This window comes from Terrapene carolina, unplaced genomic scaffold (genome assembly GCF_002925995.2).
Source record: "Terrapene carolina triunguis isolate 2854851 unplaced genomic scaffold, T_m_triunguis-2.0 Scaffold66, whole genome shotgun sequence".
NCBI lineage: Eukaryota > Metazoa > Chordata > Testudines > Emydidae > Terrapene > Terrapene triunguis.
In genome coordinates, this window is record NW_020664417.1 from 31,949,367 (window position 1) to 31,967,756 (window position 18,390).

Genomic DNA, 18,390 nt, shown 5'->3' on the forward strand with positions numbered 1-18,390 from the left:
GGTGCTGGTTGAGAAGCCCTTAATCAGCTCCTGCCACTCCAGCCCCAATTAAGGGGAATGGATTGGGGTTGGGTGAATAGCCTTGTGCCTGCCTGGTAACTGGCTGAACCTGCCAGTCTTATTAGCCCAGAGCTATAAAGGCTGGGAGGAAGCCAGAGAAGGGGGAGAGGGAAAGAGAAAGGTCAGGCACAGAAGGAAGTTGGCGCCTCCTAGTCTGTTGCCGGCCAGGCCTGTTGTAGGCAAAGTAGCTGTGAATATAGTTGGGAACTGGTGGTGGGAAATCTTATGAGAACAAAGAGCATGGGTGTTGCACCAGACTGAGGTGTCCCTGACTCATTGAAGAGGGAGGCCCAGGGGCCAAATATCCAGGGGGCGCAGCGTGAACCCCATTACATAGAACAATATTAAGCTTTCACTGAGCTTGAAGAGAATCAAAATAAACTTTGCCTGGAGTAAAGGAACAAAAATATTTGTCTTTTATGTCAATTTCAAGAGTGATTGCTCCTCAAATAACCTCGAATGTTTATTTTGATATACATGCATCATAAATTTGAGAGAATACAGAAAGCATAACATCTTTAAAAAGAGGAATAAGTAAATATTTGTAAACAACCTCCTGTAGTCTCTCACATTTTTAACATTTTGCTGACAAAGGACTAGATTTTGCATTTGCTCCTAGTTCTGTGTAAGAAGTGACACAGAGTAGGACCACCTAAGGAAAAGCCCTGGAAGTGCAATATGAGAAACAATCTCTTTCCCCTTATTCCTGGGGAGTAGTAATTACTACCAGCTCAGCTGTGCTGGTTGGGGCATTGGAAGGGGAGCACAATAAATTCCCCACCACCCTTCACAGTGGTGGGAAACAGTACCAGACACAAAGAGACCCTATTTCACTCCATACCCATGCAATGAAAATGTGAGGAGGCCACACAGAAGCACGTGTGTGCATCTCTTTCTCTTTCTTTTATACCTCCCTACAGCCCCTGCACTGCTATGTATGGCCAAGCCATGACTGAGCCTATAGGACCCAATGAAGTCAAGGGACTACTCAGAGTACAGTACTAATGAACATAAGTAAGGGTGGCAGAATCTTGCCCTTAGTGGGTTCATTTAGCCCCATATCTTTCCACACAAAGCGACACAATTTTGACTGCTTCAGTTATTGTGTGTCAGAGCTCAATTGTAATGATTTTAGTGCTAACCACCACTTGTACATCTCTGTGTACACCAGGCACTATATATCCTGAAAATGCACTCAGTGTTAGTAGCAGACATTTAGATGTACATATGAAATCACTGCCATCTTTTCACAGGATAAATGAAATGAGAGAATCTGACTCTCTGCCTGCACAAGTTTTGCAGAACTAGTTACACTAGAAGCAACCAGACTTGCCTTGTATGTCTCTTTTTTATTTGAGAATTTTCAAAGTTTTATAGAAAGAGCTCTCATTCCACACTCTCTGAATCTCTTAATTGCACAATGCATGTGTAGCTGCTGTTAGAATATCTGAAACTCCTGTGTCACAGTATTCTGAATACTGTGCTCTGAATACTGAGGTACTTCACAAGCCAAACATGAAACCATCATATAGATTTGAAAAATTAAGATTTCTGGAGATACTCCTCCCTTATCTCTCCTGCATCCTCTGCAACTGTACCCCTTTAAGGAAGAAATGGCCAGGAGCCACCACCATTGCTGGAAAAATGTTGTAGGCAAAGAAAGGTCACATGGATCCCCTGTCTCTTCCCTTAGGGAGTAGTTAGCAGCCTTGCTCACTTCCACATAAAAGGACTGGGGAAGAAATGGCTGGGAAGGAGGCATTCAGGAACTTTGAGGTTTTTAGGTTTGTTTTGTTTTGAATTCTCTTCAAAGACTGGTAATTCCTTTGGGATGAGGGTAGGATAGAACGAAGATAGGGTGACCACATAACAAGTGGGAAAAATCGGGACACTTTTTTTCGGGGTGGGAAGCGGCGTATAGTTGCGTATATAAAACAAAGCCCCTAATATCAGGATGTCTGGTCACTCTAAAGGAAGATGATACACTCTGAAAAATGACAATCTGGCTTTGGCATCAGTACAGAGAGGGAACAGGGCTGGGAGAAATTGTAATGTGTAAATTCTATATTTTTAATACAGTTGGTTATTTGTTGTTAACCCGTTTGTGTTTGTCTGGCTTTTTAGAGGATAAGGTCTTTGAGAGAAGGACCATCTTCCCTTCTCTGCATGTACAGTGCCTAGCCCTGGGGCCCATTTCCTGACTAGCCCTTTGAGTGCTACCACATAGAATTACTAAACAATGACGACGAGATAGTTGGCATGATTTAAGCATGTTTCAAAAAGGTTTTAATAGTTCCTGTATACGTATATGCATATAGTAATTTACTGTGAATTATTTATGACTATTTCTCAAACACTAAGGTCAAAATAGTATATCCTCATTTTAAAAGAATGCAGTATTTCCATTCCCAAGCATTCAGAGCCTCCAAAAACTCATGGCATTATTGAAAAAAAACCTCATGATTTCAAAGCCAGTCAATTTGGGGTTCTTTTTTGTTTGCCTTCTGAGAGTTTAAAGTGAACACAGGTCACATTTCCAAACTTTTCTCTACAACTACAAAAACTAGAATCTGACTTTTAAAAAACATGAACTTTGAGATTCTCACATAATCCCTTGACTCCAAGGGCTGGAGCTTTAAGAAATATATTAAATATAATGAGATTCAGGATAAAAGATTAAGAGCTAGCTGGCAACACTGAGAATGAAATGTTGGTCATATCCTGCTTATCTTATTAAAGCTGAGCAGGACACCTTTCTTCTGGGTATGTCTACACAGCAGCCGGGAGCATGCCATCTTTACTTGAGCTAGCATGCTAAGAATAGCAGTGTGGGCATTGCAAGAAGGGCTGTGGCTCAGTCTAGCCAACTGAGACCAAGTCCACGTCATCTCCTGGGTTCATGCTAGCCTGAGGCACCATCTATGCTGCAACATCCACACTGCTATTTTTAGTATGCTAGATTGAGCAGAGCTAGTGCAAATCTGTACATGTGGGCTGGGAGGCACGAATAGGAAGTATAATCATATTTTGGAAAAGTTATGCACAGATTGCAAGTGCAGCAGAAAATCAAAAGGAAAATTAATACAGTAAATAGCAGTTCTACAATCTTTAAATGGGTGGGGTATTGAGTAAGTCCATTGATTAAAATTCTATATAGAAAGAGGGTGTTTTTTGCCTTTACAGGTAATGAGTGCATAGCTTGTGTATGATAGATGACTTTTTTTTCTTCCACTAAAGCATCAAGTATTATCTATTGGTGCAGACACTTTGGTGGGATAAAGATCAGATGTCTATACTAATATTATATGGTGGATCTCCAGAGGATATTGACTTGCTTGCAGTTCCTGCAATGAACAGAACTGCCTTCTCGTGGTTTCATTCTTTTCTCTCGAGAAATCTCAGAGGTTAATGCTGGGCAAATATTCTTCTGTTTTGTTATGTTGTATACTGCAGGTTTCCATGCTGCCATCCCTTTAATTCAATGTGTATGAGGTGTTAGGACAGTTAGTGAGTAGATATTGCACTCTCAAAACTGGATGAGAAGGCGATATAAAGTTGAGTGTCATCGCCACACTGAAGTGCTTTCAGTATGGTGATGACACTCAAATTTGTATCTCTTTTTCATCCAGCTTCAAGAGTGCAGTCAAGCATCTCAGTCAGTGTTTGGGAGATACTTGGATACGAATGAGAGTAAGTTTGTTGAGAGAACATCCATGTAAGACTAAGGTGTTTGTGGTGCATTGCAGGAAACAATTAAGGGATTTGGCTAAATTTATACTTAGCAACAGCCCCAAATGAGTGTAAAAGAGTATGCACATAATTTTTCAATACAGTTTGTAACTTGCAGACCTGGTTAAATTTCCAATTGCTTTTTTCCATGTATGCCTAGTCCATGGGATGCAAACTTTTCTTCTGGATGCAGACATGACTACTGTAATCCATACCATTGTCACCTCAAGATTAGACTACTGTAACATGCCACACCTTAAGCCCATTAGGAAACTGCATCTAGGGGAGACTGAAGCAGCTTGCTTATTATTAGTATCTCATAGTGAGCATGACATCTTTGCCCCAGAATCTGCAGTTGCTTTCTACTTGTGGCCTGTGGATAGAGTTTAAAGTGTTGGTCTTTCCTCATAATAGCCTGAGACCTATCTATATGGATGACTGTTTCTCTCCTCATTCACCACTGCCACAGTCACACTTTGCAGAATGGCCTGGCCTGTGTTTCCTTGATTTAAAAGAGAGGGAACTGTGAGTAAGGGGTTCTTCCTTGACTTTGCAGTTTACCCTCCATAGGTCTGAAACAACTTGAATTTTTAATCTTTGCAGAGCATGCTGCAAAACTCATCTTTGAACAGGTATTTATGAAGGCTGAGCTGGGCGGAGTGGGGGAGGGAGTAGAATTTCTTCTGGAATCTGAGGTAGGGGAATATCATTTTATTTATTTATTTACTGCTAACTATTTGTTTTATGTTGGGTGAGATTTGTTGCTGTTCTGCTTTTTAGTCTCACAATGTTTTGGATTTTTTGTGGGTGTCAGCCCAGGATAGGTTTTTATGCTGTTCAAATCAAAATAAATAACTGCTTCTTTTTATTAAACAGTGGGATATTTGACTGGTTTTGGAAATATAAATTGACTTTAGCAATGAATGAATGAATAATTTGATTATTTTATTCTTACCTGAGAAGAATATGTATGACCATCTGATCCACAAACAGGATTGGTATAAACTACTGGACACTGCTTGCAGTTTGATGAAATGGGACCACCTCTCGGTTGTTTATGGCCTAAACCAGCCTCTTTCATACTGTAAATAAACAAAAAGCATTAACCTGATAAGCAAAAGTATTTGTAAAAGCATATATATTGTCACACTATAATTATTAGTCACCTGAGGACCTTGTGTATTAGGTTCCAGTAGGTAAAAAACATCTTTCCTACACTCTCTCTCTCCCACAGCTTTTATATGACACGCATCACTGCGGAATCTGAGCACCTCCATGGTATCTCAATACCTAACTCTTTATAGTAAGCAAAAAATGACTGAGAAAGAAGATATAGTAACACTTATTCTTATTGCTTTAGCGGAAAAAAATCCAGCAGGTGCACATATATAAAAAAAAATGTGCCAACATGAAGAAAATGTAAAATGCATACCACACTATTGGGTTTATATAAGTACGAGAATAAAATAATAAATCGGTGATTTCTATGCACTATTTATCTGCTTGGAATCTTACTAAGGAGTAGAAGGGGAAAAAAATGAGAAATCTGCAACACAATCTCAATCCACTGGGCTGTGTCCTTAGCAGCGAGTCCCTCACAATATCAGTTTAGAAAGTCCACAGCATTAAAGTTCCTCAATTCCCTGTTCTTCCATTCCATGGTTTTCAAAGTGTTTCACGTGCAGACAACCAAGAAGGCTCTGCTAATCACCAGGTGGTTCATGAGTCACAGTCTGAGAATTACTTGTTAAAGTGATTAAAGAAAACTAAAAAATAGAAAACAAAATCTGCTTTAATCAGCACCCTTCAATTTATTTGTTAAAGTAGTAAAAATCTGCAGTGGCCTACACGTATACCCGATGCAGAATTGCTGGTAGTCTAAACACACTGGCCCTGGATCTCATTTATGCTATGGCTTCTCTACCCCACTCTGGCAGTGAAAAGAGGATTTAATGTGGGAAAAAATATAACTTATATGCATAACGGTGTGTACAAATATTGTATGGGTGTGTAAATTATGAATTATAGTAGTATAAATGTGTTAATGTAAAGGAAATCAAGCCCATTGCACATAAAAATTAGCACTTACTACTGCCAAAAATCAATGAGAGCTTAAATTATCTGCAGAATGAACGTTTTTATGCAAGTCAAACTTGCCCAGGAAGCCGGTCAGAACTAGACATATAGTTACATGACACAAATTTCCACTTATAGGCCCCAAATAAGTAAAAAATACTTAAGAACATGCTTAGAAACTTTGCTGAATTGGGGACATAGATCTCCAAATGTACCTTACTCTTGACTGCAACATTCCTGCTATTGTCTTGGGAATACTGAGTCATTCATGACACAGTTTACTGTGAATTGCTTTGTGTACACTAGCATCAACTGAAGACTATGTTAACACCATTAATCTCATCTCACTTGTAAGCAAGACAAATCTGAATCAGATCTCTAGATACGAACAGCCAGTGCACTAATACCCTGTGACAGCTACTTCCTCCGTCCTCACTTCTCTAAAAGTGTCACGCTTTCACTTGTGTATCAGTGTAATTTGATCATTTAGAGCAGATGGTCTTCCTCTTATCCCTTGTTCTTCTGCAGCCTATAGGATGTTTTCAGATTCCCAGCATGCAATGCCATTATAAAGTTGTATGAGAAATAAACGTTAAAAAATATATTTTGCATAAGCTACATATATTCGCCTCACTTTTTTTTACATGAGCAAACAGCACATACTATGTATTGAGAGAGGGAGTATAGTTCAGTGGTTAGGGCACTAGCCTAGTACAAGACACCCTGGGTGCAGTTCCCTGCTCCACCACACATTTCCTGTGTGACCCTGGGCAAGTCATTTAGCCTCTCTGTAAAATGGGAATAACAGCACTGCCCTACCTCACAGGGGTTTTGTGAGAATAAATACATTAAAAAAATATCAGACCCACCAACACAATGGTAATGAAGCCATACAAGAACTTTAGATCGACCTTCCTCTGGCGATGTATAAAACACATTATTTACAAGTGACATCTGTACCTCCCAGTTTGATATTAAACATACTGACATGGGAAATTTAAAAAACAAACTGTTTTACACAAAAAAACAAACTACTGCATATGAAAACATGCACACTTCTTAATTATTAGTAATGGTTTCCATTCTGAAGCATACAAATACTTTCTTACAAACATCTATTATTTAAAATACAAAGAGTGTGGGTTGTCCTTTACCATTTTCAGTTTTTCCAGGTATGTAGCCTCCAGCCCATGAATAAAAATATGTATGAGCCTTTGACATGCGAGTTGAGAGAACATACATTATACAAACTAAACTGAATTATAACAATTGCTACATGTTGATGATGGCTTGAACTAACATACAGTATATGATTACTTGGAAAGTTATGGAGCTTGAATTGTAAATAGGCTTGGAAAATGTAATCTTTTATAAGTATGTCGATAAATATGGACTTCTTCATCCACATACACCATTTCAATGGTGAAAAGATATTTTCAATTATAATTATATATATTTTACACAAACAGGCAAAGTAAGAAATATACTACTTCAGAATTTATTAGAGTTTTATTTAAGGATATATACTTTGTATATTTTGACATGATGTTGGCAATATGTGTTTTAACCGTTACAAAGCTTTAACTTTTTGAATCTCAGTATCTATTCTCATTAAATAATTGTCTGATATCCCTTTATTGTTTGACCCCTTGTCCCACAGTTTTGCACAACCATGAGAAAGTAAATAAATAAAAATAAAAAAAGACTTAAAATAAACCAATATCATCCATCGAAATTATAAAAAATACTAAATTCTGCCAAACCTAAGTATCAATCCACAGCCCCAATATTAACTCACAAGATATAAATAAACTTATTAAAGAAAACCACCACATATACAAGTATAAAAGCTCGATTATACTTTTTCCTTATGAGCAGCAGAATATCTATTACAAAATAAGGATATTTTAATGTATCCTTGGGTATAGCAACATATTGTGAACATCTATTAAAGAGTGCAGAGAGAAAAAATCAGTATACATAATAGATGAGTAATTAATATTCAGTCTGCCATATCTTTATTTTCTTTATTATTTTTAATAGAATTAGAAGGGGGAAAATCCAGAATCACTATGATGTTCACATGCTGACAATGAGTAACTGTGCGTTTGCATTGCTATAATTCTTCCTGGTTTCATTCTCTTCTTACTGTTTTGTCATCCTTACTTGTCATGTAAAACACAGATTTCTAGGTCTTCTGTGAAGTGGCCAGTATGCTCTTGGGTGCAATAAAAATCATATTGGTACACAGAATAGAAGTCCCCCTCCTCCCCTCCCTTCCAGATATAGTCTTTGCTGGTACTAAGAAAGGTAACATTAAGTGTACATGTATAAACATCATGGGCTGCATTTCCAGCTTAATTTTACTTGAAACATTTGTGATTACATCAATTTGCATGCACAAAATCATGCATATATGTGTAGACTGAGTAATTGCACATGCAAGAGGATTATTAGGCACATAATTAGCCAATCTGCCCAATTAATCATGCAAATACCTGTTTGCATACATCAGTGTAGTTTTCAGTATGCACAAATATCTTACCCACGAATATCATGTGCACAGTTAAAATAGGTCACTGAAACTGTGGCTTTGAACCAAAATTCTAAGCAACTCTATTCACTTAAAAGATATATGTGTGTGTGTGTGTGTGTGTGTGAGATATATAAAATATATATAAAATAAAATCTTTTAAGTATATATTACACACACACACAAAATGAACACATCAGTCTGCACAGAGATGACAGGTAGCATGTTTGAGTTGCAAAGGAATTTATATTTAAGAGTCCTTGATTCAAATATCTGCAGAAGCAGATTTTTCAGAGTGCAAAGTTATTTAAAGTAAATGGGGTTGATTCACTGTTGCTATGCGGACCTTAAATGTGATTCACGGGACTCATACAATTCTTACATCATGACTATTATTGTGATGCTAATAGACTTCCAAGGCACTGCTATTTAAAGGTTTTCAGAGTGTGTGCCAGCATGGGGCTTTGAGGGGACTTGTAACTGGACAGTATCATTAACATAATTGGATGAAAGACTTGTTTAGCACTAATCAAACTGTTTTCACTGGAGCAGATTGGATTTCTTTTGGAGTACTCTCTCTGTCTAGGACTTCCTTGAAGTTGCAAGTAGGAATGAAATATCACTGCCACTGCATTACTGAGGTTTTCTTTTTAAGTGACAAAATCAAGCAAAGCACTGCTGTTCCAAACTTTTTGCTGTAATGTGTTGGCCTGCCACACTACTTATGGTAAACTAACAAACATAAGAAAACACTGTGACAAGAAATAAATAGTCAGTCAAACCCAAGAGAAATAAACAAAACAATGTTAGTTTTACAAAAGAACAAAGACCACATAGAAGTCAACTCATATTACTTGTTAGCATTTTGAATCTCCATGGTGTTGAAAAAGAGATAATCAGAACATGCAGCATGTGGGACGATATAAGTGTGCTTTTGGGTTTTTTAATATCTTCTAACAAAAAGCACCCAACAGGTCAGGTTTGAAAAATTACACATAAGCTATCATTTTGGTCAGACTTTCTCAACATACATACATGGTAGGTTTCAAGATGTTAATGGCCAGGTTCTTTGTCTGTGTTTAAAAGGGATAATATTGTTTGCTTATCTGAACTGGAGATGGGAAAATGAGGAAACAAAAAATAAAAAATATTCTTGAAGATGCAAGTATCCAAATTCCTAGTGCCTGCTTCTGCCAATATGATGCATCAGTATCACATAGCTAAACCATAAGGGAAATTTCTCTTCTGGCTCCAGTGAGTGCAGTTTCACTGAGTTCATGGAGTTTTACCCATTTACACTAGCAGAGAATCTGTAGCATTTACAGAGGAAAACCCTGGGACCTTTCACACTGAAGCTTTCACAACTGGTACACTTAAAAAGAGCACTATGCGAGTTTTTTCTCCTTTTAAGAGTGAAATTGTCTCTGTCTCGGGAGCTGCAGAAATCCCAAAATAAAACTAAAACCATAGCTCTTTTGCTTTGTGGTGGATCTGAGAAATGAAAAAGCTGCAAAGAGAGACTCTGATGTCCCTCGCTTGTCATGGAGTGGAACAGAACTCAGGCTACGTCTTCACTACAGGGGGGCGTCGATTTAAGATACGCAAATTCAGCTATGCGAATAGCGTAGCTGAATTTGACGTATCGCAGCCGACTTACCCCGCTCTAGGGACGGTGGCAAAATCGACCTCTGCGGCTTCCCGTCGATGGCTCTTACTCCCACCTTCGCTGGTGGAGTAAGAGCGTCGATTCGGGGATCGATTGTCGCGTCCCGATGGGACGCGATAAATCGATCCCCGAGAGGTCGATTTCTACCCGCCGATTCATGCGGGTAGTGTAGACCTAGCCTCAGTGGCACCTTTGTCTTTGGAGAAAGATGCGGGAAGGGGTGTGTGGTTGGCTTGAGGAAGCTGATGAGTCATGAAATCCATGTAGCTGGCATGTTGGGCCATGACAATACGTTGCAGTACAGGCCATAGTAGAGCTACTCAGATGCCTCCCGCCCTGCCTGCAGACTAGGACAATGATTCAATCTCCACAATTCCTGCACTGGAATCCTGTGCACAGCCTGTTTAGTTTTGTACAGGTCACCAGAGGTTTACTTTGACTTTTTTTAAAGTCAACTGTGCCTTGTGGAATTTTCTGGACTTCATGTGTTGCCACGGCACAGACATACCTTGAATACTGCATGCAGTTCTGGTTGCCCTATCTCTAAAAATAGACAGAAGAACTAGAAAACATACAGAGAAAGGCAACAAAAATGATTAGGGATATGGAACAGCTTCCATATGAAGAGAGATTAAAAACAGACTGGGACTGTTCAGCTTACAGAAGAGATGACTAATGCCATCTCTATACTAGAGAGATCTCTCGTGCAGAGTTCTCCTGTAGACATAATTAATCCACCCCCAATGAGTGGCGATCGCAGTTCTCCCACCGACATAGCGCTGTGCACACTAGCGCTTATGCCAGCATAATTTATGTTGTTCGGGGGGAGGGGTGGTTTTCACACCCCTGAGTGACATAAGTTTTGCTGACATACGTGGTAGTGTACCCATAGCCTAAGAGGAGATATTAGAGAGGTCTATAAATTGTGAATGGTGTGGACAAAGTGAATAAGAAAGTGTTATTTACCCTGTCACATAACACAAGAACTAGGGGCCACCAGTGAAATTAATAGGCAGCAAATTTTAAACAAAGAACTTCATACAATGCACAGTCAACCTGTGGAGCTAGTTGCCATGGGATCTTGTGAAACCAAAAGTATATCAGGGTTCAAAAAAGAATTAGATAAGTTCACAGAGGATAGGTCCATCAATGGCTATTAGCCAAGATTGTCAAGGATGCAACACCAATGCTCGAGGCGTCCCTAAGTCTCTGATTGCCAGAAGCTAGGCCTGGACGACAGGGAATGGATCACTTTATGCATCTGGCACTGGCCACTGTTGAAAGACAGGACACTGGGCTAGATGGACTATTGATCTGATCTAGCATGGCCATATTTGTGTTCTTAATGTCACTGCCTCACCAGGAGCACTCTCACTGTCAATAGTTTCAGACTGCTCTCACTACTGATTCTGCCCCAACCAACAGTTGCTCATGCTTTAGCCTGTGACTGTTTCCATGTAACCAGCCCCTGCTGCTGCCCAGATCTGCTCCTGCTTCAGCCAGTGACTGACATATTACTTGTTTGATAAATATCAAGGTGATTAGGCAGCAAGCAATATATGTTTGTAGATAAACAGAATTTCTACATTTCTCAAGGTCCGCGTGTCATCACATGTAATTTTCACTGTGAATATCTGGTCATAATGAAATATCATCAAGAAATGTCTGAATGAGATATTTTATCTTTGCATTAAGTATACAGAGGATGGGTTTAAAGTTTCCGGGTGAAATACTGGCCCCACTTGAGTCAATACGAGTTTTGTTATTGATTTCTGTGAGCCCAGGATTTCACCCTGTAACTTTAGGCTTCACATAGCACAACTATAGTGACAGAATACTGCATTTCTACAGCCACAATGGGGCGGTTTATTCATTATTTGCTAACATTTTATAAATTGTTAGAATAATTTAGCAGTGTTATTCACAGCTCTCAAGCTGCATGATATCCACGGAAATATGTCCTCCCAACCACTAGCAGCTCTTTGTTTCCTTAGAATTTAAGCTTTTTTTTTTTTTTTTTTTTTTTTTTTTTAAAGTGTACAGCTCTTAAAAGATATTCCTTCCATATGTGCACCAATGAGCATTAACACAACACTACATGCAAAAGTCTGTACAAGCCGGCCTCACCAAATAGCTTTAAAAGGTATGAACTAGCCCCATTCATTTCAACAGGCTGTTGATTGAAAACTAATTATGACAATTCAAGTGTCCATATTGTGAACTATACTTCTGCTCTTTTATGCATAAATATCCAATGAATATGTTTATCTAATGTGGTTGAATTGTCTAACAAGTTATAGATGGTAAAGACCTGTTAGGGCTATGGTGCAAAACCACAACCATAGCCACTTGCTGTAGTCGTCCGGTAGAAGCAGAAAACTATTGAGAGCAAACAGAAAAAAGTGGAGTGCTTATGAGTGGGGTAGATAGGGTGAGTAGATCCTGGTGTTTCAGGTATATCTGGTTAAGGAAGGTTGCAGAAGGAAGCCACTTCTGCTAGGGTCATTGGAGACTCCACTCTGCATCTCTAAAGCCAGTACTTGACTTTCAACAGCTAAGAAGATATTGCCAAGTACTTATTAAAACTTCAGAGAGGAGTGGGGACCTTAGCTTGAAATTGCAAGGAGAGTGGGAGGCCTTTCATAAAGTTGCAGGCATTTTCATGGAAGTTCAGAAAAAATGTTTCCTATTTTCTGTATTGCCAACAAATGCTCAAAAATATGAGTATAAACTGTTGTCCACCTGCTGAAAGGATTAAACTAATTTCACAGTTCATTGCAGTAGCTTCGAAAGGGACAAAAGAAAGTATAGACCCATTTTTACCTGAAACCAAACTAGATGAGGCCAAAAGTCAGCTAGAATGGACAGGCTCATTGTGCTCATTCTTGCTCATTTTGCAATCCAAGATTCAAGAAGAAATTTACTCACTTTCTATAAATATATAATCATAATCTGTAGTGAAAGATATCTGGAGTTAATTACCATGACTAATATTTGTGCCTCTTTAGAGGTACATAGATTTGAGAAAAGGTATTTTATTTATGAGCCAGTGTGGGATGGGGTGGGATGGGGACACAGCAATCATTCAGCAGACTCAAACGTACATTGCATCATGCATGTGGCCATTTCAGAGATATACTACAGTCATGACGAACAGTACAAACCATTAAGAACTCTGTTTCTGAGAAGCATCCTCAGGCTGTACACACCTGGCTTTGAAGCCTTCATAACATATTTTGCCTTGTAAAGTGCTTTGTAAGCTCTCAAAGTCCTAAAAAAAATAGCATGTGCACTCAGTGATTAAAATACTATGTGCGTCTATGTGCAAATTAGGTGTCACCCTCGTACTCCTGAAAATTTACCTCAGTGCCTCTCAGTGGGTTGCACACAGCACTTTGTTTCACCACATCTTGACACCTTTACTTTAGCAACAACTATATTCAGATTCTTTTTGTTATTACAAACATGCTATTGCTAAACATACAGATGTCATTTTGAAAAGAATTTTTCCCCTTACAATTTGTATGGCAATTAAGAAATTCCTTGGCTATCTATACATCTCTGCAGCACTGACATTTCACTTTGTCCTTCAGGGAAATTTCACTCTGCCCTGCAAAGTGAAAAAGAAAGCCTCTGGGGGAGGAAAAAAGACACTCTCTTCCTGCAGGACAGGTGGAAATTTAAGGCTCCCTGAGTGTAAGTCAGTAGCAATGAACTGTGAATCTTTTAAACACTAATATAAGCTATTTATGAAAGTAATAAATTGCATCTTCCAAATTGTGTCAAAGTTTTTAAATAAATGTCACACTTATAATGGTACTATCCTTTACACTTAACAGCCTTTATTTTTTGCCAGAAATTGATGCTTCTACATAATACACTATATCCAGAATTACACAAATACATAGTTTGTGATTCTATAACATGTTGCCATACTACACTGTAATCACTAACAGTCTGTTTATTTCAAAAAGCTTATTCATTTCACTTTAACGGGCAACGATCTCCTTGGAAGTTGTGGAAGAAGAAAGAAGATGATGATGACTTGTAAAAGAATCTCAACCCAGAATAACATCAGGGTGGGTGAGAGGCTACATAGAACAGTTTTATTATTTAGTGTTTGATAGGAGACTTTTTAATTTACTAGAGAAAGGAATTTGCTTAACAAGTAATATATTTAAATAGCCTATACTTACTATGAGTATAGGTACCTGAGAAATACCAACATTGTCATCACATCCATTCATCTATACTTAGGTAAGAGATAAGGTACAGATAGCGAACCAACAACATGTATGCCCAAAATATCACACACTGCCAATTCAGCAGATGTAAGGCGAACTCCACAATACAATCAAGGTGGCCCAAAATATTGAAGCAACTAGGAAATACTGACAGCACAGATGAGAATTAGAAAACCATGCAAAGCATGAGTGAGATATTATGTACCTTCATAGCACATATGAATGTAGTTAATAAAATATATAATACAGTTTAGGGACTTTCAATTTCTGCCCTTTCTATGTAGACTGTTGTGGACTTAAAGATTTCATGTGCCATTTAACATTACAAAACTGCTAGCTCTGCACAGGCATCATCAATATTGAACACACAAAAAAGCTTACAATAATATCTTAGTCACTAAGAGGCAGGCAGTTTGTGTGGTAGAAAAATGAAGGTGATGAAGTTTATTAATGATGAAAAATGTATGTATTCTAGAGAAATGGTACTAGGTACCTTACAACTTGAGTGAAATATGATTTGTTTACTTAGGATGCATAATTCTAACTGGGGCCATGGAAATAGTGGCAGTATTTTAATGGACTAGTAATTAATGTACTCTATTATTAAGCAATATTTATGACAACAAATACTGGCACAAAAGCGAATATCAAAACTCAGTACTTCCTGAAGAATAGAATCCATACACTAACCTAATCTTATGGAGTTGCAATGCAAGATTAACCTATTTTTCCATATAAGAAAAAATTATCTATGAATCTCACAAAGCATTGTTTGTATAAATATGTATATGTGTATATCCATATTTTTAATTTTCATAACAAGTGCCATCAAAAGGGAGCAATGATTTCTTATTATTTTACTGTCAAAAATCACTGAAAGATGATACTATTTAGACTGTACTATCAGTTATAATAGCACTGTGCAATCCAGCTGACATATTTGATAAATAAAGAACAGGCCCATGGGCTGAGTTTCCAGTCTAAATGCTTGATCCTTCAAGATATCGAGCACTCTGAGCGCAGTCGAGCAAAACACTTAACTGTGTGCTTACTTTAAGTATGTGAATAGTCCAACTGAAGTCAATGAGATTACTCCTTGGTTAAAGTTAAGTATGTGCTTAAGTGGTGGCTGAATCAGGGCTAGAATGCTTGGCACCTTGCATGATCAAGCTTAGAAGCACAGCAGATAGGATACAGTACAATACAAATAAAAGATAAAAGTGACAGAGTTGTTTTTAGAAGCATTTTGAAAGATCTGCAGAAACATTTCTGCAGAGCCCCCCTGGCTAAATAACAGTGAAGTGAAAGCTTTGAATGCCATAAGCCTTATAGTAGAAATAAAAAACATCTTCCTTTTTTGTTTTGCACGAGATGGGTAAAAATTGATGATTTTTTGAAGAAAAAAGGTAAAAAAATCAGACTGGTTTATTTAAATTATATTTTTTCTTTTAAAAATAAATGTTTAAAATGAATTCTGAATTTAATACAGAATATATTAACATCTGAAGTTGTTATAATCTCGACACATTTTTAAGAAAATAATATGCTTTAAATCCACAAGACTATCAAAAACTGAGTTAAAAGCTGCTTTTCTATATAAAAAATGAATCAGGGGAAAACACTTTGAAAGCTTCATGTCAACTAGGCCTGGGAAAGTATTTTGGACCTTTTGGCGAATCATAGAATATCAGGGTTGGAAGGGACCTCAGGAGGTCATCTAGTCCAACCCCCTGCTCAAAGCAGGACTAATCCCCAAACAGATTTTTGCCCCAGATCCCTAAATGGCCCTCTCAAGGATTGAACTCACAACCCTGGGTTTAGCAGGCCAATGCTCAAACCACTGAGCTATGAGGTCAAGCTTTATAAATATGGCACAATAGGTCAGCCTAAGCAATTTAGAATACTGTCTTATTTGCAAAAGACTTAGGTGAGACTAGAAACTGAAGCTCCAATCACTTTCATTTAGGTATATCTGAAAATTTTCGCAGACTGAAATAATCTGTTTAAATCACTGACTACATTTAATCCCCCTCTTTAATAAATTATTTAGTCATAAATGTGAAACATGTTTTGATAAGAGATGTTTAGGTATCCAAAATATTTAAGCTTGTTAATAAAAATAAATGTTGTATGCTTTTTTGTGTTTAATTAAATTCTAGTTACCATCCTAATGCAGCTTGACATAAATTATGAACAAAAAGTTAATTATATAGAAAATAAGCAATATATTACTCATTTTCAAACAAACATACTAAAATTGTACAATTAATAAAAATCTGAAAATATTAAGCTATATAATTGTTTCAATAAATATATATTGTTATAGCATACCCACCTAGGTAGCAAAAAGATGTACCAAATCTAATATGAAGGCTCTATTTAGTTGTAAATCAACATGTTTTAACAGTTATATCAACCATTGAAAATGCATCTTTCATTAGAAAATACTGAAGTACAAACAGAAAAGTACTAAAAAATATTATTTAGATCGCGGCTTTCCACTATGTGATTTAAATCACTCCTTTAAATTGTCTTGATTTAAACCAATGCATCATGTTTTGGTATCAGTTTCTGGGAGAACCAGAGAAAGCTTGTCTGCAGCTGAGTGACAAAAACAAAACTGGGTGTGTTTTCGTAGCTGGACCCATCCTTCCCTAACAAGCCTAGTTCCGCCCTCAACTACAAACAGGCTGGAGAGCCACTGTAAAGTATCTGTAGACCTTTCTTCACAAAAGGAAGAATAGAAAATTGTCCCTAACCCATGGAATGACATGACAGACGGCTCAAAGGTAAGAGTGAAGAAAGATGGGAGACATGTTCAGAAGCAAGCAATTCAAAAGTATAGTCTTACAGGTAAACATTCCCATGTAACTGAAGATAATTTAAACTCAGACCTGGTAAGGAATTTTTCAACAACAGTTTCACCCCCCAGGATTTGTCAAAACAAACTTTTCATGGGAATGTACAAGTTTCAACAAAATTTAGTTGGAAAGGTTTCTCAGGTCCAGAATGGAATTGAGACAAATCAAGAGACCCCAAATAGCCAACAGCATTGTGGTCAGGACACTACCTGGGTTGTAGGACATTGATGTTTCTGCTTCAGAAGAGGGACTTGAAACTGGGTTTCCCACATTACAAATGAATGTTCTGCCCACTAGGCCATTCAGTATTCTAGTATCAGAGGGGTAGCCGTGTTAGTCTGTATCCACAAAAACAAGGAGTCAGGTGGCACCTTAAAGACTAAAGATTTATTTGGGTATAAGCTTTCGTGATTACAAAAACCCACTTCAGATGCATGGAGTGAAAATTATAGATACAGGCATAAATATATATTGGACATTAGGAAAAACTCCCAAACTGTCAGGGTGGTTAACCACTGGAATAAATTGCCTTGGGAGGTTGCGGAATCTCTATCATTGGAGATTTTTAAGAGCAGGTTAGACAAACACCTGACAGGAATGGTCAAGATAATTAGTCCTGCCATGAGTGCAGGGGACTGGACTAGATGACCTCTCGAGGTCCCTTCCAGTTCTGTGATTCTATGATTCTTTTCATGAAAAATATTGGACAATCTTGGGTTCATCCCATTGTGGAAAGGAAAATGTTTGAAATCTTAAGTTTTTTGGGACATGAATACCATTTCTCAACCAACTCTATTTAAAATGTATGACCACTGAAAGGACATTTTAAAAGACTAATTACAGAAAGCTATTATATTCTTTTCTTTCATAATGCTACTGAAGATGAAGAACCAAGAGCACTGGAATGAAAACTAATATATGCATTTGAGATTAATTAAATCAAAGCAGGCTTACATAAATATGAGAATCCAATTTAAGAAAAAAATTCCTCTTTTTTTGACAAATCCAAAAGAGAAAAGATTTCTAAAAACTGGTTACTACAGTAATACTATTAATATTTTCCTTTAAATTGATGTACATACAGTATTATAAAATAACTGTGGGTTTAATTCTATTTTTAAAGTTCAAGGCACATCTATTATAGACTTGTTTACTGTTCATGGCCTATTTAAACATCAACAGGAAGAATGAGCATTTTGATAACTCTACAGGCTTAAACCA

At 37.6% G+C, this 18,390-nt stretch overlaps 1 protein-coding gene across 2 annotated transcripts in view; it reads right to left on the bottom strand.

Annotated features, from left to right (window-relative positions):
* SPOCK3 (SPARC (osteonectin), cwcv and kazal like domains proteoglycan 3) overlaps positions 1 to 18,390 on the bottom strand; it is a 403,820-nt gene that overhangs the window by 130,959 nt on the left and 254,471 nt on the right. For both annotated transcript variants that reach the window (XM_026647880.2, XM_026647878.2), the window contains exon 5: positions 4,745 to 4,871. In XM_026647880.2, the coding sequence (XP_026503665.1) occupies positions 4,745 to 4,871 (127 nt within the window). The remainder of the gene's footprint in view (positions 1 to 4,744; positions 4,872 to 18,390) is intronic.